The sequence below is a fragment of the Amblyomma americanum genome, chromosome 8 (assembly GCF_052857255.1).
Source record: "Amblyomma americanum isolate KBUSLIRL-KWMA chromosome 8, ASM5285725v1, whole genome shotgun sequence".
In the NCBI taxonomy this organism is placed as follows: domain Eukaryota; kingdom Metazoa; phylum Arthropoda; class Arachnida; order Ixodida; family Ixodidae; genus Amblyomma; species Amblyomma americanum.
In genome coordinates, this window is record NC_135504.1 from 97,499,841 (window position 1) to 97,525,872 (window position 26,032).

Sequence of the window (26,032 nt, forward strand, 5' to 3'; positions counted from 1 at the left end):
GCTGGCTGTGCAGTCGCACGGCAGGGATGGTGGCCGCCGCAGGAAGGGAGCAGCTGTCGCGGGCCACTGAGCCGTCGGTGTACGCGAGGAGATGGTCCTGGAGCTCCTCGTGTATGACGGCTCTGGCCAGCTGCTGCTCAGCCCAGAGGGGTGTGCTGCGCTTTCCCGCAATGCCGACGATCTCTCGCTGTACCTCCGAGGCAGCAGGCAAGGGCGCGCAGGAGCCGTATGGGGGTGGGCCTTCGGTCAATTGTTCATACTCGAGCAGCGCCGCGCCCATTCGTGAGCGCGGGTGCGAGCGCATACGCTGCAGCAGCGAGCCGTCGTCCGGCGCGCGGTGAAGCCGGTCGATGTGATTCAATGCCCTGCGCGCTGCTTGGAGCTCAAGTGGCCACGCTCCTGCCTCGGCCAACGTAGCGGCGCACTGCGAGTTTTTGGGCAGGCCTAGGCACACACGCAGGGACTTGCAGTGCTGAAGCTTGAGTTTGTTCCAGCACGGCTTGCGCACCGTGACGAGCGGCAGCGCATAGAGCACCGCCCCCAAAGCTGCGGCATTGTATAGCCGCAGCGCGGCTTGCTGGGAGATGTCCTGGCCTCGAGTGGTGAGCTTGTGCACGGCGGCGGTGATCCTCTTCATCTGCAGACAGACCTTGGTCGCCGCGGGGCGGAAGGAAAGGCGCCAGTCGATGTCCATCCAGGCCAAGGTACCGCACCGATTTACGCCAAGGAATCGGAGTCCCGTCCAGTGACAGTGGCGCAAGGTGCGCGCGCGAGCGCGAAACACAGGCCTTGGCCACCGCTTTGTCCGCGCTCAGCGATAGACCAAGGCCGCGCAAGCTGGCATCGATTGCGGTCAGGGCTCCCTGAAGGCACCCCCGCACGCGGAACGCCTCGCCCGGTGGTCCCCGGCACTACAGAGCTATGTCGTCTGCATATATGGACATGTACACATGGTGTCGGCAGCTCGTGGGGAGGGAGGCCGGCACCACCGACATGGCCACATTAAAGAGAAATGGTGATAGGACAGAGCCCTGCGGCACGCCCATGACCACCGGGCGAGGCTTGGAGAGCTTACCCCCTACTCGTACGCGCATGGTGCGCCCGCTCAGGAAGCCATGAACGTATTGTAAAAGGCGCCCGCTCACACCAGCCCTCTCAAGCACCGCGAGAATTGGTGCGCGGTGAACGTTGTCAAAAGCGCCCGGGACGTCCAGTAGTAACAGCAGCGCAACCTGGCCTGCCGCCCTGGCATGCTCCAGCGCTGTATTAACGTCCGATATAGAATCAGCCGTGCACCGCATCCCACGGAAACGCGTCTGCCGCTCGTCAAACAAATGAGCCTCCGCAGCCCGCTCGTTCAGACGCTGTAACGCCATATGCTCCATGAGCTTACCTGCCGCCAATGTTAATGCCACTGGCCGGTATCCGCTCAGCTGCGTAGGTGGGCGCCCTGCCTTTCGGATGGGACAAACGACCGCGGTTCGCCAATCCTCCTGTAGCTCTCCGCGTTCCCACTCCAGGTTGATCTGCTGCAGGAGGATCTGTCGTTGCTGCGCATCCAGGTTTCGCAGCATCTGGTATGTCACCCCGTTCGGTCCGGGCGCCGAGCGGCGGCGGCAGCGCTGCAGCGCATTGTTCAGTTCCGCCGCGGTGAACGGCGCATCACATGGACCTTCCAAGGCGACGGGGTATGGACTGGCGTCGCTTCTGGGGCTCCCAGAAGCAGGTATATTAGCGGCGTGAAAAAAACCATAGCCTTGCTGGAAAAATCTCTAGGCAACAAAAATGACAGAAGGCGTGCACCGAGTTCACAATTTTTGCGAAGTATTCTTTGCGGCCTTTACAAGTTCTCAAGAAAATCAGCTGCGCTGGCAAACTTAAGGTTGCTAAATTTCTCAAGAAGCCCTGAAGAAGCCGGGCGGCGGACAGGGGGTGGCTTGTACCCATTTTTACCGGTGTGTGTCCGGCGGTGGGTTTCGAACCAACCACCTACCGCAGCTGAGGCGGACGCCCAGGCCACTAGGCCACGACTGCCATTCCTGCTTCTGGACCCCAGCCCGACCGGCTCAGCCCTCAGAGCCAATCCTTTTTTCAAGGTTACGGATCCATTTTGCTCAATTCCCTTACCAACATTGGTCTAGAGACTAGAGGCTGTTCACCTTGGAGACCTACTGCGGATATGGGTACGGTCCGGCACGACAAATCACGCTCCCTCACTCGGATTTTCAAGTGCCAACAGGAGCGCACCAGACAGCGCAAGAGTCGCACTGCTCTACGGAGCCACCAAATGGGCTTCCACCGCATGAGGCGGATTTAACATTGTTGACGGCGGAACTTATCGCTGATCCATCAGAGCAACTGCGGGCAAGACCCTTTTCCCAAACATCTCACCCAGAACAGCCGAGCACCAGGCCGGGGGAAATCTTGTACCCATTAAACCCGGTGGGTACCCGGCGGCACTGGGGATCGAACCCAGTACCTCCCGAATGCGAGGCGGATGCTCTACCACAAGGCCACGCTTCGGTGTACGTACACTTCGAGTGTGCTTTTTGTGGCACTAATTTCTTTCTTTAAGAAAAATTTAGCAACCTTAAGTTTGCCAGCCCCGCTGATTTTTTTGAGAACTTGTAAAGGCCGCAAAGAATACTTCGCAAAAATTGTGATCTCGCTGCACGCCTTCTGTCATTTTTGTTGCCTAGAAATTTTTCCAGCAAGGCTATGGTTTTTTCACGGATTTATTGCATCATAATATTTTTAAAATAATATATTCCAGAATTCTTATCAAGGGGGGCTGCTTCAACGCTGCTGTTTCATTATTACAAATTCCATTCGTTTCAATGATTCAAGCACATATTCTATATGTGTGCAATATTTTAACCATTTCGTGTTTAACATTGTAAAAGGATTAGGAATTTGCTTTCTGCAAGCCTGCGTGGATTATTTTCCTCAGAAGCATTTGTTTCCAGTTAAAATTATAGTTGGCAACCAAGAACATATGTAGACTATATGCTCCTTTGCAAAATTTATATTCGGGCAAAATTTGACTTAAACTTCGATACCTAGCCTGCTGCTCAATTGTCACATGTTAACGAGAAATCTATGACTTGTGCTACAATGTTCCAAAGATTAAAAAAAACACGTACAACTGGCAGATGAACATAAGCGTGTTTATGCCTTGTGCCTTGCGATTAACCAGAGTTTGCTGCTACAGCTAACTGGTAGCGAAGGCTTCGTAGACGCCCATTGGTCCAAAAAATGGCGGCTCGTGGGCACTCCAGCGCCCCCTGGATTTTGGGGGGCAAACTACGCAAACGTGATGTAGAATGACGTCACGCATACGTATGCTTTTGGCGCGAATTATAAAGCGGTCTTTCTGTAGAATCCGCGTTTTCGAGCCCGTACCTCTCGAAGGTTGCTGCCTTTCAGCGCGCCCCAACCTTTGCCAGTCAAATGTGCTCGAGTTCCTGCTAGTTATGGCCTTGTTAATGTGCAATTGGGAACGCAATGAAAGTGACTCGTAAAGGAGGGGCAGCATAGAAAGGCAGCAACACTTCCAGACACTGGCGAAGCATGCATTATTCGCAGTGCAAATACTGGTGCTAGTACTTTTGAGAGCTTTTGAGTACAGCAAGGTATGATGCAAGGTATGATGCACAAAGCACTGGCTCAAGTGCACAGTTCGCAACAGAGTGTGCGGCAAGTATGGTTTTCATAGTTTCATATTCATTGTTTATTGCAGCAACCAAACAAATACAGTCACAAAGCACACCCTTGGCACACAAACAAAAAATACATGTCACAGGCAGCACAAGCAGTATTGTTTAAGTTGGCTAATCATCTCAATAGTCACAGTGCAGATAGGAAAAAGCCCTGAAGTGCCACGAATGTTGTCAGTTAGGAAATTGAAAAGTATAGAAAACAATGCTACGACAGCTTCAATTGAAGCAAACATAACATGACATAAGTAGGCGCATCAACACAGACCATAGAGCACACGGATTATTCTTCACATTTAATTTCTTCAGCTGAAAAAATATAGCAGGTGCGTTTACATCTGCAAGGCAATGTTAAAGCCAGCTTTAGCACCCTCAAACGTGCTCAACGTAGGAGCAAATACCATACATTGAGCCGGCGTACCATTTCCAGAGTACTTCTAGTCGTTAGCCGGATCAATTTGAAGTAATTTTACGTCAACAAAAGTACACATGAAGTACAGCGTACAGTGAAGTGCAAGGACATTCGCGGGGCAGTGAAGCATGTAATCAGTGTACTGTACGCTACAATATAGCCAGATAAAAGTCCAGCGCTGTTCTGTTCGTTGCGCTCACAAAGATCCTACTAAAAACTCTGAGATGCAACTAGCCTGCTAAAAGGTGGCCTGGTAGCCAGTGGTGCCGAGTGGTAGTTATGATGACAATGGTTGATTTCATTATACCTGCCAGCACGGAACTGCAGGGGGGGGCGAGCAGGTGGAAAAATTAATCCCAGAGCCACGGAAACTAGGTTAATCCATTGCCTAGAAAGTCTCCTTTCAGAGGCATTCGCTTTATCGGTATGGCGTTTTATCTGACAATATTGCACAAGTACATAGGTGACACTTGAACAGGCTGTACATGGCAAAAAAGTACCCTAAAAGAGTGACATAGTGGAATGAACGATGAAAGATGCTACATTGTTAAACCATTGCCCCTGTGAGCAACCACGTCACATCCTAGCAAATCAAAATACACAAGTAAAAAATAAAAGAATAAAACCAGGCTGTGAACCAGAAAAAAAACCTTTGCAACCGTTAAACCAGACTAAGCTGATTTGTTGCACAGGCTGCATAATAGCCTGCAACTTCACAAAATATTAAGCCAACAGCTCGGGAATTGCATCCTTTTCATTTGCTTAGCCTCAGTGCTTGCTTCGTGGCTTTCCGTTTAGTAGTTTTTCTGCGTGCAAGCCAATGCAGCCTCACCCTGACGAACAGGGCAAACAAACCATCAAAAACATCACCACACACAGTCAGCGATTTTTCTACCTTGGCATGAAGCAACATGCACAGATCATGCCCTACTTGTTGTTTTCCCACAATATTGGAACTAGATGCGACAAAAACCTGCTCGCAAGCATTGATGAAAGCTACAAACGAGGGTGTAGGAACTGACAGGCTCCCAAAGTCACCTTCTCCAGGATTTTTGACACTTAAGTACAAGAGAACTTGGCTCTGATCGGCAAAGGCGGCATTTTCTAGCCTCACCTCGCACGTATGTGACCCTGTAACACACCTGTGATCATTCATAAACTTGTAGGCAAGCCATCCAGCAAAATAGACAATGTTGTTCTCTAGTATTGGAGACTGATAATCATATGGCAAAACTTCTACTGCAACTGGCAAAGATGTGGCAGCTGTACAGAGAGAAGGAGCAGACTTAGATAACCAAACTGGGAGAGTGGCTAGAAGGCTAGACATGTCTTCAGCACAGTTGCTGCTTTCCGACAGTTTGAAAAGGTTGCTAACTAAAAGATGCCTAAATGCTGCTTGCAACTGCCGGCAAGACAAGTTGCTGTTCGATCCAGATTTCGACCTAACAATAGCAAAGGTATTTTCAAGTGCATCCTGGTTCAGGTGCCTGGTAAGGAGGTATGCCAAACCATAGCGAGAGGCCAGGTGGTTCCATAACAGCAGCACAGCCCTCATAGTTTGGCAGAAGCCACGGATGCAAAGAGGCTGCCGCGCACAGCCTAGAACTTCGATGTTTTCGAAAACTGCAATACACTCTTCCAAAAACTCTTCATGCACAGATCCTGCACAAATTGCAGATGCATACGGAGACTTTCCCCGCTTCTGTGAAGTATTTAGACTGTCAAAGAGTCTATCGATCCTCTCAACAAATCTGGCTGTGTGGATATATCCTCTGATGGCAACTGTTGGAATGCTACCAATGTGCACAATGCAGCAGCGCAATGATTGCTGAATACCTGTGCTGCGAGTTTCACAGACATCTTCGAAGCAAAAGTTAAATTAAAGTGCCGGGCACTCAACTTTGGGATGGACCGAATTTGCATTTCTCGATCCTTCTCATAAGCCTGTCGTATGTACGAGCTTTTAATTGTGTCACTGCCTACCCTGAAGTCATACTTGAAGAGCATATTGCGCAAGCACTTGAGCAAATGCGGTGGATCAAAAATAAAGAAAAGCGGTTCACCATTCACACTTAAGTACGGCTTTTCAGGGGTCACAAGTTTCGAAAACAGAGAAACATTTTGGTTCCCCTGATCACAAACCACAGCCACAGGCTGCAATCCAGCTCCAACCAACATTTTGTGGCATTTGAAGAGGAGGTCATACAGAACAGTTGCAGGCGCTGCCTTATCTGCAAAGAAGTAGCCAAGAGGCTGCTTCCACGGCGTACATATTCCTTTGGCCATGAACACAAGCGCCTTGTTTGCAAGATTTGGACCTTGTGCTGCACTGTACTCTTCAAGGCCTTCAAATCTGTCCGACACTGGATTGTACGACAGCTCCTTTGAAACATGCATTTCATAAAAAATTATGGTGCAAGCCCTGTCTTGCTGTGGAAAAGACGCTGCCCGTTTCTCGATCAAATCAAAAACTTCAGGATAAAATCCAACCCTCAATGGTACGCGTGCAAGCCACAGCTGCAGTGACCTAACAGATGGAAGTTTCAGGAGTTTCCTGCAATATCTGTAACCTTTTGGGCTGTGGAAGTATAAACCTAAAGCAAAGGTTTTGTTTTGGCTGCACCATCGACGGCCAAACCTGCTGACATTGTGCATCTTTAACTGAGCTTCAACAAAAGCAGCAACAGCTGGTGTTAAATGCTCACGCAGACTATCTACCAATTCGGCAGTGGTCTTCATGCGACGGCGCTGAAGCAGCAGTCCTTGCAGCCTCTTGTTGCGGTTACGCAGCTGCCTGAGCTTGGCTCGAAGTTTCTGCAGTGGCCGCCTTTCATTGATGGGGCTGGTGAAAGATCCTGCAACGTACAGAGTCGACGGAAGAGCAATAAGTTGCTACGTCGGGTTTAGTCATAGCTGCATGTAGTCCTGTAGCACCAAAAAGTGCGCAATATTGCGAAAGCGTTGTAAAATTGCTAACCTTCATATGAAAGAGGCGAACTGCTGAACGGAGCTCCTGGTGACAGATCAGCACTCGCTGACAGTGTTGCGGCCACCCCTGCCGTGCCAGGTTCCAGAGATGAAGCGCTTGCTTCAGTGCTTGGTCCTGCATATGTGTGGTCAGCTGCGCCCACAGAATATAAAGAACAAAATATAGTGACAGCACAGTTCTGACAGGGAAGCCAGCAACCCAACAATGCACAAATAATAACTAAGCGCCACAGGCGGAATTAACACTTACACTGAACCATTATGAAGCCACTGGCGTGGGAACAAGCTTGGTTCAGCGTAGAACCAGTAGGGCTGGCACCATCTGCATCTGCACAGCGCACAGACAAGGAATTGTAGCATATTTCTGAGCCATACCTCCTCAGGCTGTTCGAGCAGATACGAAATAACAATCACCTTCTTGGAAGAGTAGCAGCAACTGGGACGACCGACTCTGGACGTACCTCTTGGAAACAGGTTCACCGGAGACAGCAGCTATCATAGGAAGCAGTCCAATGAGCTTTCAGTCGTCACCATTTTCAAAAGATTTATGTCAGTTATGCATACAACCCTGCTCACCTGGTTCTCCAGCCCGGCGCACTGATGCCGAAGTTTCGCTCAGAGATTGTGAACAGTGCATGTCGCTGCTGCATTCGCTTGAGGTGTCTGAAATGGCAACATTATTGCGGAGAGAAAAGAGAATTCAGTACCTTTAAAGTAAATAATTTCCAAAGAACTATAGCTTCCACAGCATGCGGTTCACATTGTCATCACTCTAGAAAGAAAAATGCTTATCCAATGAAATAAAATTCTGTTTACCACCCTTAATCGTTAGGCACATTAGATTGATGTCATCAGCAGCTGTGGAGCACCAGTAAATCATTTGCAATTTTCATATGCTATGTTTTACTTTGAAGAGTGCGAAATTCGCCTATCACACAAACAACGATAGCTCGCAAATCAAGTAATGTGCCCCATATTGTTTACAGATTTATGCAGGTCAGCCTATGGCCTACGCAATGAGATGCAACAAGAATGAATTCGTAAGCAATTATCGCAATAAATAAAAACCTGTACAAACATTGGCTTTCGCTAGAATGAATATTGAGGTAAAAGGCAACAACACAAACAATTATTAGTGCATTTCTATAATCGTTCAGTGCATGCTTTGATACATAACACATGAGCACACAATATCTCGAGAAGCTTTTCACCAAGCGTGCCTTGCCCAAGTCGGCATAAGATTGCATCCTGATAAGACTGAAGATGAAAAAAGAAGCTCTGCATACAAGAAAGCAAAGTTCTGGAGTACTAAAATTCATCAAACATTTAGGAAGGCTCACCCTTTTTTCCCCCTCACTTCTTTTGAGCTATCAAAGGAAGGACGAGAATGCCCTCTGGACACGACAGGGACCGTTCATGAGACAAGGTTTCACGGTGAATATGAAAGATTCAACTCCCACTTGCTGCAAAACATGTAGAGTCGCCTGGTTTCCGTTGCTGAAGTGGCTAGCGGCATCAAACAGCCTGAACCGGAAGACTGACAGACTCACGTTAAGATCCTTTGGAGTCCTTTGCCATACCAGACTACCGAACATCCCACTTCAATTATCCTTTTTTTTACCGGAAATATCAGGCAAGAGTATTCACACCGTCAGTGTACTTTTTCCGCACCCGTGCCTAGAAATTCGCTTGAGCACCCTTCTCCTACTAAGCTTGTGCCATTAGCTTACCACAAGCACAAACCTAATTCTATGCTATGTTGGACATTTGTCACGAACCTCACATACAGTGTACAGTGCATACAAGTGACGTAAAACGAATATATATATATATATATATATATATATATATATATATATATATATATATATATATATATATATATATATATATATATATATATATATGCATATATGCTCACGTGAAAGCGATACTTCCATTTTCGTTTTCGCTTAGCAGGGTGCAGGTAAAAATTTACTGTAATTTTTAAAGCCACAAGACAGATACATAATTCGTTTTGCAAAAGACGCTAGACTGTTTACGGTTACGACAAAAAGGAAAAATTACATTTTTTCACAAACCCTAACATTTCAAGAGCGGCGAATGCCTTAAAAGTTTGATAACAAAAATTACCGGCAATGCTTGCTCGAGTAGGCAAAGCATCGTGTCGCAGCCTTCCTGACGGCAGATACACACATGGTTCGAAGTGCCTCGAGCAAATCCTGAGTTCTCGTAGCTGCGACGGCGCCTTCTTCTCCAGGTTGACGTTGCGGCAGAACTGCGCCCACGCTCGGCACCTGGACGTGATGCAACATGCACGTTAGATACAACTGCGCAAAAAGGAATACGCATACTCGAAACGCCAATGCGTCATTATTCCTGTCACTGCTAACTGCAGTAAATTATACTTGCATTACATCTGAACTATGGTAGTAAATGCTCGCGCCAAGCTCTCTGCGCCCCAGAGTGCGGTAACTCTCATCCTCATGCCACGCGGCTAGCTGCGTTTCTAAGCTCAACGAGTGACGAGAGTGAAGTGCGTTTAAAATTACCCTGACAGTCATGTATATGTAGGACAGCAATACCATGGCAGGCAATAACTCCTGCTGAGCGAATCCAGTTAAAGCCTCCTCAAAGCCGCGCACATACACGAGGCTGAGTTTCGATACTACCAGCTGCGAGGGGATCCTCCAATTGGCTTCATGGTTTTGCAAAACTAAACAATGTCGTACTCAGAGCTGTCAGGTAGCAAACTTTGTTCTAAATGGGCCTCCCGGTCAGTAGCGTGCACGTGGTTGCTCCTGAGAGCCCGGTGTGAAGTTCACGTTGGTGATAGTCAGCTGCATGAAACTCACTATAAATTAGAAAAATGTGGGCCTCTTTCGCACACCTCAGCACTGAAAGTGTATGCCCTGCAGTGTAGTACATAAATATTCCCGAAAACATGAAGCCAAGTACGCACGAACGGGTTACAGCTATGAAACACGAGCGAACAGCCCGGCGAAACCATATCGAAGCTATCGCGCATAAGTAGAGCAGACGACACACCTGTGAAAGTCCAGCGGGAATCGGTGTAGCGTGACACCAATGGTACTATCCACGCTGCCGCAGTGTACCACGGAGCATCGTTTCTTCACATGCCGCAAGCTCATCTTGAAATGAAGCGCTAAGCGCTTCAAAAGAAGAGCGCGAAGCGTGCAAAGACGGAAAAAGACTTCGCACTGGCCGCCTTGGCCGCACGCCGAAGGAAACGACAAAACCGAGACAACTGCCGCAGCGGTGCAGCGGGGTGCAAATCTTACCGAACGGTGACAAAGAAGCGACGTGCAAGGACGACGAAAACTTCGCAAAAGGAGCATTTTGAGACCGGCGAGCTAAATTTATACGCTTTACCAGGCGCGCCATCGCAGACCGCTGGCGATAAGAAATCGCTTCGTAAGCTCCCGCCACTGTGGCCGGGTTAGCCGGGTATCGAATCAAGGCCTGCAAAGACGCGCTGTAATGCACCGCACACTCATGAATAGGGGGCAGGTCAAGAGTGTTGCAAAAATACAAAATTTGCCAGGTTTTAATAAAATGACTTACCTCTTTCATAAAACAAGGTGCTAATATATTTTTTTCTTTTCTATTGGCAGATTACATTCCAATTTTGTAGCTTTATCATTTCTTTATATGATTGTTTTGCCCCCCATCCTCTGGTTGTGCTGCAGTCGCGCTAAACCACTTTTCGGCCCAGCCTTCGCCACCACTTTAAATCCGCCTTGCCACGACCCTAAGACTCACATTGTAATACAAACGGCAGCCTCGTTCCAGCATCACATCATCCAGTGGCCACGCGCCAGGCCCAACCGGTAGCAGTCTGGCCGTCTCTTGACACGTGCAGATGTGGCGTGTTGAGCCGATAAACCGTTTTCTCGCGTAGCTCAGCACGTGTCACTGTGTCTGCTTTTACTTGACTTCTCTGAGGTCCAGCGCTGCACGTGGCGTACATTAGCCTTTTTTCCCTCTTTCCGCAGTTCACTGTGTGAAGATAATATGGGCGCGCACTCTTTAGAACCAAAATTATTTTCAGCCGTGCTGAGCATCGTACTTGCGTGCTGCTTGATTGTTGACGACTTCACCCCCAGCTAATTGGTGGTAGCAGTAAGTGGTTTTATTAAAATAATAATAAAAAGGAAGGAAAAGATTTTTGCAAGCCCCGGCATCTGCCATTGATACTGAAGCACCTGGGTTGGGGTAGCGGAAATGATGTATAGCAGGCAGAATGGAGAAATGAAATTAAAGAGGTCAGGGGACAGAAAAACAGTAACAGAAAGAGGTAATATACACAAACTCTTTACGCAATAAGAAATGTGTACCGGTTGTGCGCGTGATTAGTTCATGATGGAGCACCAGATAATAATAATAATATATTAATTGGCTTTTAGGGAAAGAAAATGGCGCAGTATCTGTCTCATATATCGTTGGAGACTTCAACCGCCACGCAAGGGAAGAGATAAAGGAGGGAGTGAAAGAAGAAAGGAAGAAAGAGGGGCCGTATTGGAGGGCTCCGGAATAATTTCGACCACCTGGGGATCTTTAATGTGCACTGACATGGCACAGCACACGGGCGCCTTAGCGTTTTGCCTCCATAAAACCGCAGCCAATGCCATCGGATTCGCATCCAGCCAATGAGAATTTGTTTTTTGAGACGCCTTCCTTTTCTCTAACACGTTCTACTCTCGATCCAGAGTTAACTATGAGGCGTACACAGTACTGAAAGAGAGGTTAGGTCTTACGCCGTTTGTTTTCTCCACCCACGGCGGTCGAACCGAGAGCCCTAACCACTGTGCCGAAGTGCCCGCGTTTGAACCAGGCCATGGCGACTGCGTTTCGATGGAGGCGAAACGCAGTGGCTACCAGCCGCAGCTGAGGTGTTTCAGGCTTCGATGGCAGATGCCAGGGCTGGGAACGTACTTAACTTTCATTCTTATCTTTATTCATACATAGCCACTAACAATAAAAAATAGCATCGATTACATGCCGTATGTGAAGGGTATCAAAAGCGGCAAGTTTTTCAGCGATAATCGTAACCTTTTGAAAAAATAACAATAGAACCTTCCGCTGATGGCCCACACAACGCATAGGGGTAGAAATAAACTGTGTTCCTTATTAACCAAAGAAAGCCCTTGCGCAAAGCACTGCTTAACACTGCGTGCCATTCCGCGCATCTCAGACGATGATGTTTCATTGCAACGCGTTAGCCAGTGGTGCAGTCGCATAAGTTTGTATTGGGAAAGTAGGTCTATATAGATGTGTTTGGTGCGCGGTGTTGAGCGCCGTATCGCAACGTTTCGCCCTAAACTGGCGCTTTCCTCACTGTTAGCCACTGACGCTTTCGGCACTGCTAGCAACGGACATTCATCATTTCGTGCTGAATCGTTTCCTGTGTGGGTGGTCAGAGCACCCACAGAACAAATGAGCACCCACAGAACAAGGTGGTGGTGGTAGTGGTTTTATTAAAAATAATAGTAAAAAGGAAGGAAAAGATTTTTGCTAGCCCCGGCATCTGCCATCGATACTGAAGCACCTGAGCTGGGGCAGCGGAAATAAAGGACAGCAGGCAGAATGGAGAAATGAAATGAAAGAGGTGAGGGGACAGGAATAGAGGACAGGGGGAGAAGTAATATGTACAAACTATTTACACAATAAGTAATGTGTCCAGGTTGTGCGCGTGATTAGTTCATTTTAGAGGAATTAAATGAACTAATCACGCGCACAACTATAGGAACACCTGGTAAATGCGCACTTGACGACGGTGAAAAAATCGGCGCAATGCTTACTCTATGTTATGTTAACCACTAGCCTCCTCCGGAGCATGGCGTCTGGTATACTGAATGCCGTAATCTGAAGCTTCGTGACAGACTCTTCTGCCCTAGCCACGAGTCGTATAAGCCGCCCATGATCTTACAACTACTTGTTATTTTCACCTATACTCACTTGTACACATATCGTAAAACTACTTTAATGTCATCTAAGGTTGTCTAAAGTCACCTCCCCTTCTTTAAGGCTCCTTGTGAAATAATTATGATGGCCCTCCACATTTATCCTCCGCGCGCGCATTGGCTGCGTGTGGCCCGGGGAACGACGGGTGCGTCACGGAATCGCGACGAGTGATGTGTGTGACGGATGCGGTGCAGTGGAAACACTAGAACACCTGCTCCTTCGTTGTGCCGCGTTCGCCGATGCTCGTCGCGATATGCTCGCGGCCTATAGGGCGCAAGGCATACTACCAGACTCCATCAAGACGCTATTGTAGCCACAGGGCAGTGCGCGCTCTCGTGAGCGAACTTTGGTGAGCCTCTGTGCATTCCTCGAACACACGGGCTTGACGTTCCGTCTGTTCTCCATCAGGTAGTTACACGCAGTGACAGAACGCTCCGCGAGTTCTACCTTGAACGATTAATAACTGGACGTCCCACTCCAGTTGTAACCATCACAGTGCTGTACGCGTTTGTGATTTAATTCCTCTAAAATGAACTAATCACGCGCACAACCTAGACACATTTCTTATTGTGTAAATAGTTTGTACATATTACTTTTCCCCCTATCATCTCTTCCTGTCCCCTCACCTCTTTCATTTCATTTCTCCATTCTGCCTGCTATCCTTGATTTCCGCTGCCCCAGCTCAGGTGCTTCAGTATTGATGGCAGATGCCGGGGCTAGCAAAAATCTTTTCCTTCCTTTTTACTATTGTTTTTAATAAAACCACTACCACCACCACCCTCCACATTTTGGTGGAGGTGAAACGCTAAGGCGCCCGCGTGCTGTGCGATGTCAATGGATGTGAAAGATCCCCAGGTGGTCGAAATTATTCCGGAGCCCTCCACTACGGCACCTCTTTCTTATTTTTTCTTTAACTCTCTACTTGATCCATTTCTTTACGGCGCGGCTCAGGTGTCCGCCGATATGTGAGCCAGATTCTGCGCCATTTGCTTTCCCCAAAAACTATTTTTCAAACTTTTCCTCCCTAATATTCCACGACATGAAAGAGCCTCTAACGTACGAGATGTGCTGAATCCGAGGGCGAGGGATGAAATTTCGAGCTAATAATAATTGGTTTTTTTGGGGGGGAAATGAAATGGCGCAGTATCTGTCTCATATAACGTTGAGGCTGTATTTTCATGGACGCGAAAGGCATGTGAAGGCAGTGGGTGTACGATCTCGTCTCACGTTAATGCAACTCAGGGGGTCGGAATTCATTCAGCACTTCATGTCTCTGCAGTGCAGTGCTTCTTGCTGCAATCCATATTAACTCGACAGCGTTAAGGAGCTCGAGTCGCAGAAAAGCTGGTGTCGTCGGTGTCTTTGGCCGTGAGCGAAAAATGGCGCTTCACGGTGGACACCTCAACCTCGCCGTAATGGAAGGAATTTCACTTCCCTTACGGCTCGTTACGTGTGTCCAGGGGAATTGAGACAGGCGTAATTTCCTTTCCTTAAAACCAATTTTCATCTCAATTTCCTTAATTTACGGTCCGGTTCGGGAATCCTCCGACATATGTCTCCTCCTGCATAACCTTTCCATAAAAAAATTGTTTTCATTTTCCTGACCTTAGTGCGCGGTTCGGGTGTCCACCAAGATATGTTTCCTTTCCTTAAATTGCCCGGGCAAGGGATCGCACCGAAGAACGATGGCGTTCCCTGGATTCCTTGGCAATGCTGCAACACGCTGTGGCCTTCCTACTCTTAAAGGCGAAGCTTAAGCGTCGTCCAAATGTTTTTTATCTCTTCGCTTACGGCGACCGCCGCGTTAGCTTTGTGGATAGTGCACACAGTTCTTGAACCCTAGGAAACGTGCTCATCATCATTTGAATCATTTTAATGAGGAGTTTGTAGGACACAGGTTCCCAGGCCCCCACATGGACCCACTGCGCTGAAGCGTTTATTATCGTTGTTTACTAGGGAGAGCAAAAACAGACGAGGGACGGAGGAGTGGACACAATAAGACGTTCACGAGCGCTGCTACCAACTGTTTATTCATGCTGTATTACAAAGAATATATAAGAAGACAATGTCGAGCATGCGTGTAGAAAAGGCACAAAGACCGCACATCAGTCAAGCGCACAAGTTAATCAAAAAACGAATCTGAAAAAGCACATTCATATGATTATACGTGCACAGACGTGTCACTGATACAACGTTCGGACAGCTTTTTGATATATTAAGCCCGCAAAACGAGCCTAGCCTTATCATTAACGCTCTTGCCAAGAATCGTGGTCTTCTCCAATCTTGCCCTATACGTGCGCAAAGCAAGGTGCCGCACGAGATTGACACTAGTATCATTATTTTCTATGTTTCTCGCATGCTGCCGTAGCCAGTCATTATTACAGCGGCCAGTTTCGCCTACATATGAAGCTCCACATGAGAGGGGAATGCTGTACACTACACCTGTTGCACATTTAGCATAGGCAATCCCATGTTTTTTGTTGCAGCCCCTGCCGGCACAACCAGTGATGCGAGGGCATAGCTTGACAGCTTGTTGGGTGCTGAGAACACCAAGGACACACCTCTCCTGCCATCCACCTTTTTCAGGTTGTGGGAGAGTTGGTGTACATAATGGACCACCACCGGTTTTGAAGAAGGGGGTTCAGATCTTTTCTGGGCGCCTTTATGGTTTTGCAGGAGGATTTCAGCGAAAGCTGAAATAACCGGGCCAGGGACGCCTGCTGTTAAAAGTCGCGAAACCTGATCATTCAGTCTGTTGCATTTTATGTGGGCAAGCTTTTTGAAGTGAAGATTCCAGGCAAAGCGACGCAATAGCTCGATTTACCACCTTGGAATGAGCCGAGTCATAGCTGAGCAGCTCTTTTTGGCTCGGGGGAGTACATCCAGCAAATATGGTCTCTGCAGAACATAAACTTGAGGCCTAAAAACCGCAGCGCCTCACTTTCAGTTTGTTCATGGGTAAAAGCTAAACCTTTCCCGAGTTAATTAAAAGCAGTTAAAACAAGTGAAACAATATGGTCCAGGAATGTAATGTTCATTTACCTTAAAAAGAATAAAAAGTCATCAACATATGTAAACATATGTAAACATGTCTTTACGCTGCACAAAAAACTCGTTGTCATGAGAGATAAAAGTTACCTGTAAGTAGTGTTCGACGAATTTTAAAAGTTATCTACCGAGATTCCAGCTGAGTTCTGGAGGCCACCGCCCCCGAGTCTTCAATGCTTTCTCTGACCGGAGCTAACCGCTCAGCATGTGGAACAGAATAAAACACATGTGCGGTCTTTGTGCCTTCTCTACGCGCATGATCGACATTCTGTTCTTACATATCCCCTGTACTACAGCATGATTGGTTTGGTTTATGGGGTTTAACGTCCCAAAGCGACTTAGGCTATGAGAGACGCCGTAGGGAAGGGCTCCAGGAATTTCGACAACCTGGGGTTCTTTAACGCGCACTGACAGCGCACAGTACACGGGCCTCTAGTATTTCGCCTCCATGGAAATTCGACAGCCGCGGCTGGGATCGAGCCCGCGTCTTTCGCGCCAGCAGCCGAGCGCCATAACCACTCAGCCACCGCGGCGGTCTCGTACTACAGCAGGAATAAGCAGTTGGTAGTAGAACGTGTTTTTGTGTTCCTTACTCCCTCCCTCGTCCGATTTTTTGCGCTGCCTAGTAAACAACATGCATCACCAACTAGCCTGGCAGCTTTCTCTACTGAAATGCGTTTATTATAGTGTGCTCCATAACGTTGGCAGTCCGGTCGAGTGCAATGTTCTCCACGACCTTGTTTTGCAATTTAGGCGAAGTGAAACGAAAATGAAAATCGGTTTTTGAAATAAGGAAATGGCCCATTATCTGTCACATTCCTCCGCTAACACCAGAAGCCGGCCGTGACCACTAGGGAAAGGATAAAAAGGGAGTGAGAGAAGTAAGACAAAAAGAGGTGCCGTAGTGGAGGGCTTCGAAAAAAATTGCTGCTGTTTTAGCCATAGGAAGATAGGTCCAGACCATGTGGACTAGATCTGCAATGCTATTGCAGAGCGTACATCTATGATTAAAAACATCTGGATGTCATCTACTGTAGTGATTTTATTAAAAATAATAGTAAAAAAGGAAGGAAAAGATTTTTGCTAGCCCCGGCATCTGCCATCGATACTGAAGCACATGAGCTGGGGCAGCGGAAATAAAGGACAGCAGGCAGAATGAAGAAATGAAATGAAAGAGGTGAGGGGACAGGAAGAGAGGTTAGGGGGAGAAGTAATATGTACAAACTATTTACACAATAAGAAATGTGTCCAGGTTGTGCGCGTGATTAGTTCATTTCAGAGGAATCAAATCACACACGCGCACAGCACTGTGTTGGTTACAACTGGAGTGGGGCGTCCAGTTATTAATCGTTCAAGGTAGAACTCGCGGAGCGTTCGGTCACTGCGTGAAACTACCTGACGGAGAAAAGACGGGACGTCAAGCACGTGTGTTCGAGGAATGGACAGAGGCTCACCAAAGTTCGCTCACGAGTGCGCGCACTGCCCTGCGGCCACAATAGCGTCTTGATGGAGTCTGGTAGTATGCCCTGCGCCCTATAGGCCGCGAGCATATCGTGACGAGCATCGGCGAACGCGCACAGTGAAGGAGATCCCTTCCCTTACGGCGCGGTTCAGGTGTCCAACGATATATGAGAAAAATACTGCGCCATTTCCTTTCCCCAAAAACCAATTATTATTATTATGAAGGAGCAGGTGTTTTGTGTTTCCACTGCGCCGAATCCATCACACAGATCACTCGTCGCGATTCCGTGACGCACCCGTCGTTCCCCGGGCCATACGCAGCCAATGCGCGAGCGGAGGATCATTGCACGTTGTGACCGTTTAAGTGCGCGACAGCCGGTGACACTGTCGATGCGCTCACCTCCCGCGATGCGTGGGTCGGGGTGCTGCTTTCGGAGATGGTCGTGGTTGACCGCACGCACGTCCTCCAGCGCAAGGAGCAGATCGCTGGCAGGTAGTTGGTGTGCAGCGGTCGCGAGGTCGCCAGCTTCTTCGTTGCCGGCGATGCCGCAGTGACCGGGCACCTACTGTGCACGCACGGCACAACCTCTCTGCACGAGGCGCTCGATGCGTGACCGAATTTCCCGTACTAGTGGGGTACGCGGCCGTTAGATTGCAGGCGGCTGAGGGCGGCGCGGGAGTCGCACAGCAGAGCACTCCTGGGCGGCGGAGGGCCGAGGGTGAGCAGCAGGTCCAGCCCGAGCCGGAGCCCCATCAACTCCGCCGTGGTGGAGGAGCCCAGTAAGGCTGCGTGTTGCTGGCTGTGCAGTCGCAGGGCGGGGATGGTGGCCGCCGCAGCAAGGGAGCAGTTGTCGCGGGCCACTGAGCCGTCGGTGTACAGGAGGAGATGGTCCTGGAGCTCCTCGTGTATGACGGCTCTGGCCAGCTGCTGCACAGCACAGAGTGGTGTGCTCCGCTTTCCCGCAATGCCGACGATCTCTCGCTGTACCTTCGAGGCAGCAGGCTAGGGCGCGCAGGAGCCGTAGGGGGGGTGGGCCTTGTGTCAATTGCTCATACTCGAGCAGCGCAGGGCCCATTCGTGAGCGCGGGTGCGAGCGTATACGCTGAAGCAGCGAGCCGCCGTCCGGTCTGCGGTGAAGCCGGTCGATGTGATTCAATGCCCTGCGCGCTGCTTGGAGCTCAAGTGGCCACGCTCCTGCCGCGGCCAACGTTGCGGCGCACTGCGAGTTTTTAGGCAGGCCTAGGCACACGCGACGCGCAGGGACCTGTGGTGCTGAAGCTCGAGTTTCTTCCAGCACGGCTTGCGCACCGTGACGAGCGGCAGCGCATAGAGCACCGCCCCCAAAGCTGCGGCATTGTATGGACGCAGCGCGGCTTGCTGGGAGATGCTCTGGCCTCGAGCGGTGAGCTTGTGCACGGCGGCGGTGATACTCGATCTCCAGACAGGCCTTGGTCGCCGCGGGGCGGAAGGAAAGGCGCCAGTCGATGTCCAGGCCAAGGTACCGCACCGATTTACGCCAAGGAATCGGAGTTCCTTCCCGGGTTCGAACCCGACCGCGGCGGCTGCGTTTTTATGGAGGAAAAACGCTAATGCGCCCGTGTGCTGTGCGATGTCAGTGCACGTTGAAGATCCCCAGGTGGTCGAAATAATTCCGGAGCCCTCCACTACGGACCTATTTGTTCCTCTCTTCTTTCACTCCCTCCTTTATCCCTTCCCTTACGGCGCGGTTCAGGTGTCCAACGATATATGAGACAGATACTGCGCCATTTCCTTTCCACCAAAAACCAATTATTATTATTATTAATCGGAGTTCCGTCCAGTGACTGTACAGTTCAGGGCTTGGAAACACCTCGTTTCGACAATACAAATACAATCATAGTAATCAACAACCCTCGGATACCTTATTGCTCAACCACAAAGCAGAACAACGCAAAGTAATCGGTCTCGCACTGACCACCGCCGAGTTCCAAGCGATTGTGGCGGACGATTAGGGGAATGAATGGGGGTCTAGGCTATAGCCTTCTCCCCCGTCATTTTTGGAGAGCAAAGTTATTTCTCTCTCTTTCTGCTGTTTTAGCTCTCGTTAGCCGTCGCCGAAAGCGAAAAGCAGCCTCTCACTGTCTACGTTTTTGGTTGAAAGACGTATTTTCCATAGCTAGCCGTTTTGGCGCACACAGTAGTAGGGATTTGCTTTTTTTCTTAAACATCTTGCTTTCTTCGAAACGAAATTAAAGGCGCTCACAGAAGACAGCATTTATTTAATATAGCTTCGGGGATATTTACTGTAATAATGCTCGTTGTATGCGGATATATGGAACCAAATCTGGCTCTAAATGACGCGCGAAAATTAGAGATCATTTCAGAAAGCCAAATTGAAAAACAAATTGGTACCCGCTGCGGTGGCTCAGTGGTAAGGGCGCTAGGCTACTGATCCGGAGTTCCCGGGACAGAACTCGACCGCGTTGGCTTAGTTTCTATGGAGGCAAAACGCTAAGGTGCCTGTGTGCTGTGCGATGTCAGTGCGCGTTAAAGATTCCCAGGTGGTCGAAATTATTCCGGAGCCCTCCACTACGGCACCTCTTTCTTCCTTTCTTCTTTCATTCCCTCCTTGATCCCTTCCGTTACGATGCGGTTCAGGTGACCAACGATATATGAGAAAGATACTGCGCTATTTCCTTTCCCCCAAAACCAATTATTATTAAAAAGAAATTGGTCTTTTGGGGAAGGGAAATGGCGCAATGTGAAACAGGCGTCATTTCCGTTTCTTGAAACCAACTTTATTTTCTAACCACTGTCCCGCCGCGGTGGCTCAGTGGTTAGGGCGCTCGACTACTGATCCGGAGTTCCCGGGTTCGAACCCGACCGCGGCGGCTGCGTTTTTATGGAGGAAAAACGCTAAGGCGCCCGTGTGCTGTGCGTTGTCAGTGCACGTTAAAGATCCCCACGTGGTCGAAATTATTCCGGAGCCCTCCACTACGGCACCTCCTTCTTCATTTCTTCTTTCACTCCATTCCTTATCCCTTCCATTACGGCGCGGTTCAGGTGTCCAACGATATATGAATGACAGATACTGCGCCATTTCCTTTCCCCCCAAAAAAACAATTATTATTATCATTATTGCAATTTCCACCCGCCGCGGTGGCTAAGTGGTTAGGGCGCTCGACTACTGATCCGGAGTTCCCGGGTTCCAACCCGACCGTGGCGGCTGCGTTTCTATGGAGGAAAAACGCTGAGGCGCCCGTGTGCTGTGCGATGTCAGAGCACGTTAAAGATCCCCACGTGGTCGAAATTCTTGCGGAGCCCTCCACTACGGCACCTATTTCTTCCTTTATTCTTTAACTCCCTCCCTTATACCCTCGCTTACGGCGCGGTTCAGGTGTCCAACGAGATATGAGGCAGATACTGCGCCATCTCCTTTCCTCAAAAACCAATTATTATTATTCAATTTCCACCCGCCGAGGAGACACAGAGGTTAGAACGCTCGGCTACTGGCCCGGAATACCTGGGTTCGAACACGACCGCGGCGGCCGCGTTTCGATGGAGGCGAGATGTTAAGGCGCGAGTGTGCTGTTTGATGCCAGTGCACATTAAGATAGCCAGGTGTTTGAAATTATTCCAGGGCTGTCTACTACGGCGCCTCTCTTCCTTCTCTTAGACCCTCTTTTATTCCTTCTCTTATGGCACGGTTCAGGTGTCCACTGATATGAAAGCCAGATACTGCGCCGTTTTCTTTCCTCAAAAACCAATCTCCGCCCGTGTGCTGTAGTACGGGCCGCGGTGGCTCAGTGGTTAGGGCACTCAGATACTGATTCGTAGTTGTCTGGTTCGAACACAACCGCGGCGGCTTGGTTTCGATGCAGGCGAAATGCTTAGGCGCCCGCGTGCTGTGCCTTAGGGGAGGCTATGGGTGTACGATGCCAGTGCACGTTTAAGATCCCCAGTTGGTCGAAATTATTCCCGACGCCTTTACTACGGCACCACTTGATTTCTTTCTTTTTTCTCTCCATCCTTTATCCCTTCCATTATGGCGTTGTTCAGGTGTCAGCCGATGTCTCATACAGATACTGCGGCATTTCCGTTCCACAAAAACAAATTTTCAATTTTTCACTGCCATGTTCTGTGAGATGTTAGTGCACATTAAAAAAAATGAAATGAAGATTCGTTTTTTAAGGACAGGAAATTGCGCAGTATCTGTCACATATCGGCGGATACATGAACCGCGCCGTAAGGGAAGGAATAAAGAGGGAGTGAAAGTAGAAATGAAGAAAGAGGTGCAGTACTCGAGGGCTCCCTCGAGAGTTCCCGAGAGTTCCCTCGCGATCTCGCAACTGGTATGACCCTTCGGCTCTGTTCTGTTGACGTGGCTCAGCTACCCAGGCTGCGGGGCAGTGGCTAAGTACCTGGCGGTGTTGCGTTAGCTTGCTAAATTTCTCCTTCTTTTTGTCTGTGCCTGTTTGCTCCTGTTCTGGGGTGATTGGGTGCGGGACGAGAGCTTAATGTCGACTTCTTCTCCTGGCCAGGGGTTTTCCACTTGGTCAGCATCTCTTCCTAAAGACCAGCTCCCACTTGATCTCTTTTTCCGCAGCGGTGTTTCAAGCATTCCAGTCGCATTAGTGCCTTCCGATGGAGGCGCTATCCGACTGAACAACCCGGAGGCAGTGCAGGCAGCCCTTCAGTCCACATCGAAGCACTTTATGCACATTACCGATGTCCGGCAGTTCGGCAGGGGTGGTGTTTTGTGCCGGTCGTCGGATAAAGACTGTATTGAAGATCTTCTAAAGTGCACCACCTTCGCCAGCCACCCGGTGAGCGCATTCATTCCGCCTCATCTAGCATGTTCCAAGGGCTTGGTCCGAGGGGTCGACTCTCGATTGAGCCCTGCAGAAACGCTTGAGAACCTCTCGCCTGCGGGAGTGATTGCTGTCCATCGATGCAGCAGGCTGGTTGACGGAGTAAAAATTCCTACGGAGTCCGTCATTGCCACATTTGCAGGATTATTTTGCCCTTCAGAGATTAAGGTGTGGCCATTGGTTTTTCGAGTAGATGCCTTTAACTCTCGGCCCCTTCAATGTCAAAACTGCTGGCGATTTGGCCACAGCGGCAAAGCCTGCAAATCGGCCTTACGCTGCTGTGCCTGTGGGGAACTTCATGGCAGAGAGGAATGTCCTGAACAGCACAAGAAGTGTTGTTTGTGTAGCGGTGCTCATCCTGCTGATTCGCCTGACTGTCCTGCACGAGCACAAGAAGTTCAGGTGCTCGAGCTTGTAGACAAGCGCAGATGCACGCGGAGAGAGGCTTTTGCCGCAGTCAAGGAGAGAGCCTCAGCCTACTCTAGTGTGGCCGCCAAATTCCCACCCATAATGGATTCTAGTTTGTCCCAGGCTATTACAGCGGCAGTTGAGAAAGCTGTGGCAAATGCAATGGATCGCATTATGGAAACTGTGTCCACGTGCATTTCGCAGGTCATAGCTGCTCAGATGACCAATCTTCTGCAGGCGTCCACCACTCCGCTCTTGTCCTCTTTGGCTTCGGAAGCTACCTCTCCTTCTGTAGTAATGGATTCTGCTCCACAGGGCCAAAAACAATGTGAGCAACAAAAGGCCTCTCAGCCCTCTCCTTCGATTAGCGTTATGGACGCATCCTCTATGGATTGTATTGATATGGAGTCTGATCTCCGCGCCCAGAAACGAAGTGGGTCTCCTCTGAATATTGCAGGTCCATCTTGCCCCCAGTCAAAGACAAAGAAAAGTAACGCAAGTCAAAAGGCTAAGACCAGTATTCTAGAAAAGGCAGTCGCGGCTGCGGCACTTCCGCCAAGATAGGGTTCTTAAGTGTACTCCAGTGGAATTGTCGATCAATATTCTCAGCTTCAATAGATTTAAATTGCCTATGCAATCAGCTTCTACCAGATTTAGTTGCTTTACAGGAAACATGGCTAACTCCAAATTTCAATTATCATCTCAAGGATTACCATCCGTTCCGGCTTGACCGGTCATCACGAGGGGGAGGGTTGTTAGTGCTCATATCTACAAAGTTTTGCCACAGGGCATGCATTTCTTTTCAATATGCGGACAATGAATGTGAAATCCTTGCGGTTGACCTCAGTGTCCCAGGTCAACAGCCCTTTACGGTAGCTAATGCATATTTCCCGTCTGGTGAGCGTGACACTCGGCCCCTTGACTCACTCATGTCTAGTAGCCGATCTCAGGTTCTATTACTTGGCGACTTCAATTCGCACCATGTGACTTGGGGGTTTAAAACAGACAGCTTTGGTTCTAGGCTATTTGATTGGGCTTCTGGCAACAACTTGATCTGCAACAATTCCGGATTGCCTACGTTTGTTCGCAGTCAATGCCGCTCTGCCTTGGATTTAACTTTTTCCTCCCCAGGAGTCTCCATTATGTCTTGGGCGCCTGTTGACTGTGCAACAAACAGTGATCATCTACCGATTAGTTTCCAGTTTGCGTGTAAATTAACTCTTCCTGAGCGACATCAGCGCTCGTTAATAAATTACAATTGCTTTAAAGACACTCTAAAATCAGCCCTCCAAATCACTTCAGACACTCGCGCTCAGATAAGTGCCGAAAGCAAGGCTGCACATCTATGTTCAGTACTGGCCCATGCAAGGCAAGCGTCTGAATTTTTCGTTAAGAGAACAAAGGGTGCAATCGCGAACAATTGGTGGAATGCTGAGTGCACGCGTGCATATAGACGACGGAAAGCAGCTTGGAAGAAACTTCTCATCAATCAATGCCCAAAAAATTGGCTGGATTATAAGTATGTTGCAGCAACATTTAAGCGCACTGTCGCCCGTGCAAAGGAGGAGTATAATACAAATCATTATGATTTCCTTTCCCAATCAGGAAGTAAACGAGCTTTGTTTAATTTCATGAGGCGCAACAAGGTGATTCCACCGGCTGCCAACATTGAATCCCTCGTTCAGTCCCCTGCTGACATCGCAAAGGCCTTAGAAGATATTGCGTGTGGACTAGAGCTTCGCTTTACATCTGCTCTACCTTCTCCTGCTATATTCACATGCACCTCAAGTGATTTCACTGAGGTCTCTATGCCTGAGCTGTCGCAAATTGTTCTGCGCTTATCCCCAGCGGCTCCTGGCCCCGATAAGGTCACTTCATTTATGATCAAAATTTTGTTCAATGAATCTCCTGCAGACCTGTTGGCTCTAATTAACCATTCTATTAAAGGTCCTTGGATACCGCATGAGTGGCGTCTTGCTGAAATAGTTCCATTGCTTAAAAACCAAGGGGAGGGCTTAACTTTAGACAATATACGCCCTATTTCGTTAACATCGAACCTAGTGAAATTGGTGGAAAGGGTCCTTCTCAGCCGTGTCATGTCATTCATTTCAGAAAATGCTGTATTGAATCCATGTCAAATTGGTTTCAGGCCGGGTTGTTCAATTTGGTGTGCTCATACTGACCTTGAGAGTCGTATTAAATGAGCTCGCAATAGAAAACAGTTTGCTGCGCTTGTCACCTTGGATATCAGTAAAGCATACGACAGCGTGGAGCACTCGACTCTATTACTAAGATTACAGGAACTCAACTTCCCAAGCTATTTTGTAGGTTGGATTTCTGTTTTTTTAGAAAATAGAGAATTTTACTGCTGCCAAAATGGTGTTTCCTCAAGGAGATTTCCACAGACAAGAGGTGTTCCGCAAGGATCAGTTCTTTCACCTGTTCTTTTTAACATTTTTCTAAGCTCAATTCCATGTATTCAGAATGTGAAAACTTATGTGTACGCCGACGATATTGCATTTTTTGCATCAGCAGGTGACATTCACACTCTTTATCGAACCCTGCAAAATTACCTCAATGTTCTTGACAACTGGCTAGGAAGAATTCATCTGTCCCTTAATGTGAAGAAATGCGCATTGTTAGTATTTCCAGTTTCTGTTCCTGTAAACATCTGCCTGGTCTATAGAAATAACATAATACCTCAAGTTCAGACGGTGAAGTATCTCGGTGTAATATACGACTCTACTCTCTCCTGGCGGCCACACATTGAGCAAGTTTCTGCAAAAGGAGTTCGGGCCATTGGCATCCTGCGCAGGCTTTGTAGTGCTAGGTCAGGCATGAGAAGGCATACGCTTCTGATGATTTATAAAATGTACGTCCGCCCAATTTTGGAGTTCGGGTGTGTTTTATTCTCAGGAGCTCCTGCCTATAAACTTCGCCCTCTTGTGCTTTTGGAGCGTGAGGCGTTGCGCCTTTGTCTGGGGCTTCCAAAATATGTCGCCAATGCTGTTCTGCACCTTGAGGCGCGAATGCCTTCGTTATCAGCTAGGTTTCGCCTTTTAACAGTTCAAACATTTTTAAATTTGTGCGACTCACCTCTTCACGCTTCCAGTATAATATTTCTTAGTCAACCTTCCGCCTTTTTTGGTGCTGCCTGGTCTCG

At 48.7% G+C, this 26,032-nt stretch overlaps 1 protein-coding gene across 1 annotated transcript; it reads right to left on the reverse strand.

The window, feature by feature from the left end:
* Nucleotides 1–4,882: 4,882 nt before the first annotated feature.
* LOC144102635 (uncharacterized) lies at nt 4,883–5,920 on the reverse strand (the record flags this gene model as incomplete). The annotated part of the gene is made up of 1 exon (XM_077635855.1): nt 4,883–5,920. A coding segment is annotated over one exon (1,038 nt), but the record flags the coding sequence as incomplete, so codon positions are not given.
* Between the last annotated feature and the right edge of the window lie 20,112 nt (nt 5,921–26,032).